The sequence below is a fragment of the Melitaea cinxia genome, chromosome 19 (genome assembly GCF_905220565.1).
Source record: "Melitaea cinxia chromosome 19, ilMelCinx1.1, whole genome shotgun sequence".
Lineage (NCBI taxonomy): Eukaryota > Metazoa > Arthropoda > Insecta > Lepidoptera > Nymphalidae > Melitaea > Melitaea cinxia.
The window spans coordinates 11,252,165-11,263,498 of NC_059412.1; the positions used below are offsets into that span (position 1 = coordinate 11,252,165).

An 11,334-nucleotide genomic window follows, 5' to 3' on the forward strand; every position below is an offset into this window, starting at 1 on the left:
TAGACGCTCACTCAAAGTGGATAGAAGCCATAAAAATGAGTACCACCACCACTCAGTCCGTAATTAAAGTGTTACGTGACATGTGGTCAAGGTTCGGGTTACCGAAACAGCTGGTTAGCGACAATGGACCTCCATTTTTCAGTTCTGAATTTAAAGATTTTTTAAATAATAATGGAATCGATCATATTTTCTCGGCTCCTTATCATCCGGCTTCTAACGGAGCCGCGGAAAATGCGGTAAAAATTTGTAAGAGAACCATTAAAAAGGCTTTTAAGGCAAAAGTAGATATACATGCTGCGTTATGTCGTTTCTTATTAGCTTATAGAAACACACCACACTACACAACCGGGGAAAGTCCAGCTAAAATGTTGTTAGGGCGTAGCTTGCGCATGCGTTTAGATTGTTTGAAACCAGACCAGGGAGAACGAGTAAGAGGGCACCAGAAGCAACTCGAATCGGCTTCGAGTGGCGTGGTTAGGCAGTTTAATACGGGTGACCCAGTTTGGTCTAGGGAATATCATAAGCCTGACAAATGGACGGTAGGAACGATTATAGACAGATTAGGTAGAACTAATTATAAAGTATAAATCTATCAATGGAACGGAGGTACATAGGCACGTAGACCAATTACGGTCGCGAGCGTTAAATAACACAAACAAAAACACGGAACAGGCGCATTCTGCGTTGAGTGATATCGGACGACACTTGATTCCGTCGGGCAGACGATCCCGCCCTTCTCTGTTGTTTCCAGTCGACCACGATAAAACGGCAGACGGAACGAATGAGAACGGGGAGACTGCCAAGGTGCCGTCACCAGTTCAAGAAAGAGCGAACGAAGAGGAAAATTCATTTTCGCCTAACCCGGTGGTACCCAATGTGCAGGAGGCAGGTACTCATGCTCCGGAAGTAATTAATAACGATAATCAACAGATTAGTTTACGACGCATACGAAAGCCTGTAAAACGATATGGAATTGATGATAATCCCACATGAAGTTGTTTAACTAGTTGATAGATATTTTTTATTGTATATAATTAGTAATTAAGTAGCATGTATTTTTTGTATTTGTCAATTAAGTTTGTAGGTTAATTGTTAACCATAACTGTATATAATTATAATAAAATTAGTATTATAGGCACTTCAATTAAGGGTGAAGGTGTTACATATTAGTTTTATATTTTTAGTATAGGGTAGATTCGGAATGAGCGCCCGAGCGCTCGATAATGTACTCATTCCTAATATACGTTCTGTTCGATACATGTCTTTTATTTATCAGAGGTAGGGTCGGCTACACGCTTGCAATGTTCCTAGTGTTGCTTGAATCCATGAGCTACGATGCCACTTACCTTCACGCCAGTCGTACGCTTGTTTGCCACCTTTGTAATAATAATAAATAAATAAATAAAAACTAGCGCTGTAACGTGAGACTAGCATACGTATAGGACGTGGCTGTTCATAATGTATTATTTATATTTGACATATAATAGAGAAGTTATGAAGAGTATTTCAAATAGATCCTTTACTGTCAACTTCTGAGATAAATTTTTATATTACAGCTTTCATATCACTATTATAAAAGTTGAATATAATTTACAACATTTTTTTGTATGTTATTACGCCAGACAGTCGTAAAAGTCGGGTTAATTTCTAAGTTTTTTGTATACGACGAAGTGGTAGTATAACTTATGAGCGCTCAGATCGAATTTGTAAAATTTCTCCATGGGACTTATAAACATCACTTATCACATCACTTCAACATAGGCGTCCACAAGTTCGCGCCAAAAATGGCGTGAACTCATGTGTGTTGCACATTGTCACCACGCTGGGCAGGCGGGTTGGTGACCGCAGGGCTGGCTTTGTCGCACCGAAGACGTTGCTGCCCATCTTCCGTCTATGTAATTTAAAGCCAGCAGTTGGATGTTTATCCCGCCATCGGTCGGCTTTATAAGTTCCAAGGTGGTAGTGGAACTGTGTTATTCCTTAGTCACCTCTTACGACACCCACGGGAAGAGAGCGGGCGGCTATATTCTTTAATGCCGTAGTCACACAGCTTACTTATAAACAGTATTAAGTTAATTAAAACAAAATGAAAAGTTCTTAAGTTTCATTTTTATCACACAAACTATATACTGGTTAGTAATTCGTATACAATGTAGAAAATAGAAATTAATTCAGAACACAAAAGGCTTAACTTCGCTTTTGATTCATCCTTACCTATTCACATCTTACACACATGACATAATCCGACAATATCATTATATCTCTTATCCTGAGCAATGATGTTCGCGTTATCACATGCTGGTCACGTACAAGCGTGTGTACAATTGAAACGTTGCTCAAAAAAGTTTTAACACCTAAAATATAGCTACATTTAATGGCGTACCTACAATGGGGTAAGATGAGGCATTTGCCCCACCCTGACTGAAGCTGATAACAGAATTTTTAGATTTAGAATTTAAATTTTAGATTCGCCAAAATATTCACAAGCAATTATATAATCATATCATATAATCAATCATATTAAGAAGCCGACCGATGGCGGGATAACCATCCAACTGCTGGCTTTGAAATACACAGGCCGAAGACGGGCAGCAGCGTCTACGGTGCGACAAAGCCAGTACTGCGGTCACCAACCCGCCTGCCCAGCGTGGTGACTATGGGCAAAACACATGAGTTCACGTTATTTTTGGCATGACCTTGTGGAGGCCTATGTCCAGCAGTGGACTGTATAGGCTGTAATAATAAAAAAAAAAATTATTGAAATAGTGCACTATACTGAGTGAAGGTAAAACAAAGGCTTTTTAATTTCCTATTACGTAGGTACTTATTTAGTTTTTATATTTACTTACCCTTTACGAAATTTTGTATAAAGCCATTACTACACTGAAAATATCAAAAATGTATTTTCTGTTTATGCTAAACCATATCAAGAGAAGTCTATGTTGTATGTATATGAGTCTCTCCAATTCTGGATACGGTTGTTAAGGAAGACGACCCTAAATGCTCATTTCAAAACAAAAAGACTGTTATAACTGGCAGTTATTTCGCAAACTCACTGACGAAGGCTTCATAGAGACGGTTTCCTTAAAAGTGACGGATGACATAACTGAAGCGATACAATACTTCGCCAATAGTGTCCAAGGTGCAGTTTGGTCTTCAACTCCACCTTTTGGACCTAACGCCTTAGATGTTTCTGTTTATAAATATATACTTGACAAGATAATCTTTACAAGGAGTATATGCAAAAAGTGGCAACAAACTGAATTAATATTTAAAAAAAAAAAAAACGAGTGTGCTTTAGTTCATACGACTGAAGTAAAACTTACGAAACGCAACCTTCTCTCTTTCTATCTTCACTAACTTATATCTTCCTCTCAACTTCCGTTTGCAGTCGGTTTTAACAAATTATAATTAAAAAAATAAGCGTTCAAAATATAAAATATAAAGCTATAATATAAAGCCTTTGATAGAGAGAATTCGATTGTCATGAAGATGATTTTTCTTGTGTTATGTTGTGTTAAATTGTAACTAATGATGAATTTCACTAATAAGATACCCATATAAAGAACAGGTATTTTCTAATATAGGCACATATCTATAGAGTTTATATCGATTTTTAGGGTTCCGTACCTCGAATAAAACGGAAACTTTACTGCATCGCTTTGTTGTCCGTCTGTCTATCAAGACCCCTTTTCTCAGGAACGTGTGGAGTTATCAAGCTGAAAATCATATCAAATAACTCAAATCTACTGCCCCTTGGAGCTGTGAAAAAATCAAAAGATACAGCCGTTTATGCTGTTCGACACTCGCAAGGGAATCAAAACCTACAGGGTACTTCCTGTGAACTCATAACCTTGAAATTTGGTACGAAACAATGTCTTATAGCATAGATAAAGCAAAGATTGCGAAAAGCATAAATTTTTAGTTACATACTATACTGGAAATATTTTTAATAATTTTGTTTGTACGGAACCCTCGGTCGCAAAACTGACTCGCACTTGGCCGGTTTTTTTTTATTAATTAAACTAAGTTACCAATATTGCTTTTTGTATATTATATATCGAACTAAATAACGATTTTTCAAAGATATGACACAAATGTACAGATTATGAAATCTGTTCTTTTGAAACCTGTGATGTAATAAGTTTGCATCGATATTGAAGGATCTACTTCAAATAAAAATAAGTTTAATATAGTGTAACGAAAGTATCGTATCACAATTGTTTTTAAGTCAGATTCAAATTCGTGGACTTCTCCATTATGCGAGTTGCAAATTTTAGATGATATCAATTTATATCATTATCAGTTAAAGATTATGCCAATTATTATTAGCTACCAAATACTTATAATTTTGATTATATCAATGGCTTTTCTGATTACTAATTTTAATCTCTTTATTGGAGTATAAATACTGATTGTTGCAGTGAACACAATTATTGGATACTTAATTTTATTATAATACACGTACAAATACACAATATTTAAAAAAAAAGATTTTTGAAAATGAAGTTTTCCATATTAGTTGTGTTATTAATAGTCGCAAGCACATACGCTTCGACTTATCAAGAAAAAGAAGCTGGTAAGTCATATTGTCATATTTTAGTTGAGTAGAACTATACTATATATCTGGAGCAAACACCTCAACCTTACAGAAGATCACAGCTGAATAATACAGCTCTCAAGAAGTTATGTGTTCCAGTGATGAGCAAGGAGACCAGAGCTCCTGGAAAGGGTTAGGCGAGGGTTGGCAACACGCTTGCGTTACTTCTAGTACTGCAAGTACCTATAGGCTACAGCAATAGCTTTCCCGATTTAGCCTGTAACAAGAGACGAGCCTGTAGAGAAAGACTGTACCTTAATCCACCACTAAACGAATCACTATTATATATATATATATATATATATATATATATATATATATATATTTATATTATATATGGTAACAACCGGGACCGACGGATAACGTGCTCTCCGAGGCACGATGGGAATCGCTCACAAATTGTATAAAAAAATTAAGTTTTGTAAATAATATTTTTCTTACAGAAGGTCGATTTATTGTAAACCAAATAACGAGGATCATTAACCAAATTCGCAATCAAATCAGACAAGCTGGTCTTGATCCATTAGTTATTGACAATTTTCGTTATGAAAACAAACCAGTGCCATAGTGAGTACAGAAATTTTGGTTAATCTATAGTACTAGTTTTACCTAAGCTGAAAATTTTATTTGTTTAAACGGGCTAATATAATTTAAAGTAGTATAGTGTAGTATCTGTACATATTAAGATTATAGGTGACGAATCTCTTTAGATAAATATGTAGTAGACTTTTATATTGATGTACTGCACAGCAGGAAATGTCCTGTTGAAAATTCTGGAGTAGCCTGTTTGGTGAAGTACCTCAACCTTATAGATCATAGCTAATTAGTTCTACTCTCAAGTAATATTGTGTTCCTGTAGTGGATAATGTGGCCAGAGGTCCAAGGGAGGGTCAGGAATAGTGTCGATAACGATAGACTACGGAAACCATTTACCATCAGATGGGCATTATGTTTGTTTGCCGTTCTAGTCGTATAAAAACGTTAGTATGAATACATTATAGATTATTTTGTTCCATTACGAGCACGAATATAAATATGTGCTCCGAGATAGAATCTATCCTACGAATGCCGGCGTTTTAGGCGACTATACTAGTCTATCAGACGCTGGATGTTTTTTTCAGTCTTTTCAGTTGAATCTTTGTGAATAGGTTCGGTTCGATAAGCCCTATTTTTTATTCAGTGAAAATTCTCGATTCACGAAGCTAGTCTGACGACCGATTTGGGGTAATGGTGCGTGTGCCATGTTGGCGGTGCCTAAACACCGACGGTCGCGGGTTCAATTCCCGCCCGTTGTTTATATTTGTGTTTATACAAATATTTATGTCCGGTCTGTTTTTTTGTGCTTTTGGGTCTTCCCAGCGTGCCTCGGAGAACACGTTAAGCTGGCAGTCCCAGTTGTTATCATATAAACCTAATAGCGATCTGTTAGGAGCCTCAAGGCGAGAGTCTTTTTAAAAAAGGAAACAAAATTTCTTTTTAAAGCACACGTCTAGCGCGGATGGAAGATGGGAATGAGACTGACTGTGGCGGATAAGTAACAACACCTGCTAAAGGATAGAAGTACTGAATAGGCAGAATAGGAGTACTGAATAGGCAGAATAGGAGTGCTGAATAGGGAATAAGGGTAACTGATCAGGGTTATAACAGATCGTTACTGATAGTAGGGAATATATCCGTCAGCCCACAGTGGAGCAACGTCGACAAACCTTGATCCTTCTTCTATAAAGGAAAGAGGCCTTTAATTTAATTTTTCTGAAAAAAAAACAATTATTGGCTGCTGGAATATAAGCATAACTACTCCAGTACTTTAAAAAAAAAAAAATATTACGCGTAAATCTTGTACGTGCCACAAACTTTATAATTTTATAATAATGCTCTTGATGAACTTATTAACAAAACAACAAAAATACAAGTCGTTGCATTAATGTTATCTAATCTAAACATTGATTGTGTATGAAATATCTCTCTGTGATTAAATTAAGATTAAACAATAAAAAATTAATCAAATACCTATATAGCAGTGCTTTTTGTCTTTTTCAATCGACCAAAACATTATGTAATCTTATGACGTTTTATGTACAATTTTGCGGACGGAGATCATCTAAATGTATCAATACTATGTGAACTATTTTAAGATTCCAAACGATGTGTTTATTAATTTGTAGCATGACTTAACTTCCACTATTGCAAGTATACGTATATTATGTCATACCATATAAATAGCAAGCCATATCCCACCATATGCTATTGCAATACAACCGTTCTAGTATATACAGGAGAATTAAGAACGTCATCTTGCTATATTACTGTCTGTACTATACTGGATATTGTCTATCAATTCATCCTTATAAATCGATCCGATTCTCAGTGTATGGAAAAATATTTATCTGAATATTTATCTGAATTAGAAATGCATGAAAAATGTAAACACAAGATTTTATTCATTTGAAATGAAAAGAATTATGAAACGGCATAAATCAATAAGTGCTTATTATCTGTGATAAAAAAAAATGAAATTTTTTATTAATTCCATTTTTTTCTTCTTTAGCCTGGTGGAAGTTGAAGCCTTTCTCGACCACCTCGTTTTTACTGGTCTCAGTAATATTTACATAAACAGGCTTAACTTTTGGATTTTCAACCCTAGATTCGATTTTGACTTATCTCTGCCAGAACTTCGACTGGGAATCGGTGAGTAAGTTTTTTAATATACAACTTAAAATATATTTTTTTACATTTTTTAAATTACAATGTTATCCTTTTTCTTATCAAAAATGAATATAATTGTACAATTTATTAAAATAATATTAAGGTTAAAGTCAAAGCCAAATATCTTAATTTTCCTGTTAAGGATTTACTTTAGCCCGATTAGCAATTTTAAAGTTTAAATTGCGTTAAAAAAATTCATCGTTATTTATTTTCTATGAAAAAATAATTGTGGCATATATTCTATCAATATTATGATAATTTAAGCAATTATTTCTGTCTATTTGTCATTTTAATCTATTTTTTTCATTGCAGCTGACTCTGGTATCAACGTGCTTACTTTTGGTCAAAGACATAGCGCTCAGTTGAATGGCGGGTAAAGTCACAAGATTGTTTTTTTTTTTATGTCACTAGGTCGGCAAACAAGCGTACGGCTCACCTGATGGTAAGCGATTACCGTAGCTTATAGACACCTGCAACACCAGATGCATCGCAAGCGCGTTGCCGACCCAATCCCCAATCCCCCCAGGATTGTCGGTCTTAAGTAATAAATCGCCTATAGAATAAGCGTAATGCTTTTTTTAAGTCCATACAAGCTACCACAATACCAAAGTATAAAGTATGTATCTATGCACAATTGATTCTACTAGATGTGGACATAGCATGTATTACAAAAAACAAAAAAAGGACATGGGCATTCAAGAGCCTGTGGATATTAATTTTAATAACAAAAATGGCGGGTAAAGTTTAAAACGACTATGTTTTAGAGTTAAGAGATTAACGGTTATAATCTTTACCTATAAAAAAACTTCAACAGTCTTTCAGTATCATAATCTACAATCGATACTGGAAGATAATGTGTTTTTTCTATATTAGTTTGTTTGCTTTTATATTAATATTTTATCCGCGAACCATACCAACGTTGCTGAATTAATTTGTGCACAACTGGGCTACACTTCGAGTTTGTACTACCAGCTAGAATGCTAGGTTAAATTTTTCCCAAATCCCCAATTCAGCATGGTTCCCTTAAAATAGGAGATGGCTACAAAAATGTATATGCTTACCATTCCATGTATTGTTTTCTTTTTTGTTGTAAAGTTGATACTTTTAAGATGGTTTTGCTGGTAAAATTTTCAATGGACTACTAAATCAGAAAAAAAATCCACAAAAAAAATAAACCAAAAAAATCCTCATTCTTTTTTATTTATTTATTTATTTTTATTTATTTATTTATTTATTTATGCATTAAAAAAAGTTTTGGCAGTATAAATGCATGTCTGAAAATATATTTCAGAAAAAACGAAGTACAAATTAAAAGAAGATCATAATTTTTTTTCTTTTTCAGTATCTCAATTAGGAATATTCGTCTCAGGGGTTCTGTCTGGTTCTACTTAATCCCACTTAGCGTTCGTAGCATTGGCTTGAACTTCAACGCTGGTGTTTTTCAGGTGATCATTTTTTATTCATATTTTTGAATTTTGTGCATTGCTAGTTTAATCCTTTTAGAATAAAACGTTATTAGATTGTTTACAAAATTTATCATGTCAAATGTATATTTTGGAAAAGCGTGTTGACAGTAAGACAAAAAATTAGGCCCGATTCGATGCTTTCTAAAGCTTGCCCCCCCTTGCTCCAACCTACTCATCCGACTGGTAAATATGCTATTGCTAGGACTAACTTTTGTATTTCAATTAATTGGCTAAAGAGTTAACGAGTTTAAATGAAAAATCTGGCCATTTTTACCAAAATTCTAACAATCTACCTACCATATTGCCAATATAGTGATAGAGATTAATCTGAACATACAGTATGTGTTCTCGTACATGGTAACGATTGTATTAAAAATTTTACGAATTACGGGTTTAGTGAGAACTAATAAAGTAAAATTGCTAATTAATTTTAACGGCACTCAACTTCAGGTCACTTCCTCTGTTTTGTACTTTTTGGCTGTCGATAAGCAAGATTTAAATTTTTTATAAATGAAAAAAATTGTGGTAATTTTGCTGCCCCTTTCTTGTGCCACCCGGGGCTTTGCCCCCCTCTCCACGCTTCGCCACTGATGATATACTAACTAACATTATTTTATTTTCCAGTCCGACTTCAACCTCAATGCCCTCGGTAACGACTATTCAAGCGAACTAAACACATTCTTCAACGTCGATGTTCCCGCGTACTTTACACAAAATGCGGTAACTACTTAATTTTTATTATAACTTAGTTTATTAAGTCGCGTCATCTACTTTCTTACTTAGGCAAGGAAGGAAACCTGTTCCATAATTTTAAAGTACATTTTAAACCTTACATTTTGAATTTTGGTATTGTCTAAAAGTTAATGAAATAATAACTAAGCGAACTGCAATCTTCTGTCTTTATTTTTACATTTTTCATCTCATACTTCTACGGAGTTAGCACAGAATGTTTTTTCTTTCCATTCTGTAATGTCAATCTTCCTACAACAATCTTTCACATAACTGATATCTTTTAGTTTTATTTATTGATTTTTTTTTTATTTTTTTTTTATTTTGTTAGAAAAGTATTCAATTTCTATGTTCTATAATAACTTGTATAAGCATGTAAAACAAAAATATGTGATATTTTTCAGGCCGAAATCAACAGACTACTTGTACAGCTCGCTTGGAATATAATTCGAGGAAACTTATTATCATCATACAAAATACAATCGTTACCAAAGCACGCTGAATTTAACGAACAGAGTGTACTATAGTTACGTACTTATACGGCGCTTGAAACACTTCACCTTTACTTCAAAAACATCTGCATGATGCCTATCAATTTGTTCGTCTACAGTTAGACCAACATGGCTTAGTATGTACATATTATCGTATTATCGCATTAGGTAATGAACCTGTAATATTAGTATGTTTATGGCAATAATAAAATGGATAAAAAGAATAAAAATATATATAATTTTGATCTTTCAACGTTCTTTTTTCTGCTTTTACGAATTCATCGTAACAAAAATTTTATAAAAGAAGTTTTTATCACTTACTTTTAATAAATTCATTTTTGACAATTTTCTTTATTTTTTTTTATCAATTAGTAATAATATCCATGTATTTATTTTAGTAGTTACTCTTTTTTTCGTAATATTGCTTTTTATAGAAATTAAAACATCCCATAATTTTAAAGATTCCTGTCTGTCAAATTTATAAAATACAAAAAAAAACCAGCCAAGCCACTATTAGAGATTAGTCAAATAGTTTAGGAGTCTTAGTGGCTTGGCTGTCAATTTGTCAATTAATACCTATATTTATTGTATACTAGCTGACCCGGCGAACTTCGTATCGCCTAACAGTCGATTCTTTAATTTTATTAATTTTTTTTTTTAGAATTTATATCTCCGTAAGAACCATCCTCGTACTTCAAGGAATATTTTAAAAAAAGAATTAGCGAAATCGGTCCAACCGTTCTCGAGTTTTGCGCTTAGCAACAGATTCAGCGACTCATTTTTATATTATAGATTATTGTCTTTTATAGTTATCGTGTTAGTAAAATTAAAAACGCTGATTAAAATTTCTTTGAATTATATTTAACAGTGATTAAAATTTTTATCTCATGATATGATATGAATTCAACAAAGCGATTAATATGACAAATTTTATCATAATCAATTCATGAATTTGACAACGTTTTGTTTCTGTAAATTATCACTTTTGTACCGATAAAAGCAACCACCGCATTGAATGGTACGAATTCTAATTTATTATAATATAATTTCTAATTTGTTATAAAAATAATTATTTCCATTAAAATAATTCTAACAGAGCACAAAATGTGTAGCTACACAAAATAGGTATATATATATATATATATATATATATATATATATATATATATATATACATTATAGCAACTTTTTATACTACTGTATACAACTTATTTAATTTAAAAAGTAAAATAGTTACAAAAATGTTTTAAATGACAGGGTATTTTAAGCATGGAACTTTTTAATTATTACTTCTTAGTTAATCTATATATATGAATAAATTTCGTGTCACGATATATGTGGG

At 33.4% G+C, this 11,334-nt stretch overlaps 1 protein-coding gene across 1 annotated transcript; it reads left to right on the plus strand.

Annotated features, from left to right (window-relative positions):
• The first annotated feature begins 4,503 nt into the window (after nt 1-4,503).
• Nucleotides 4,504-10,208, plus strand: LOC123662750. The gene is made up of 7 exons (XM_045597549.1): nt 4,504-4,579; nt 5,044-5,167; nt 7,149-7,288; nt 7,619-7,679; nt 8,649-8,751; nt 9,397-9,492; nt 9,906-10,208. The coding sequence occupies exons 1-7, from the start codon at nt 4,504-4,506 to the stop codon at nt 10,026-10,028; spliced, it is 723 nt and encodes a 240-aa protein (XP_045453505.1). The 3' UTR covers nt 10,029-10,208.
• Nucleotides 10,209-11,334: the final 1,126 nt, after the last annotated feature.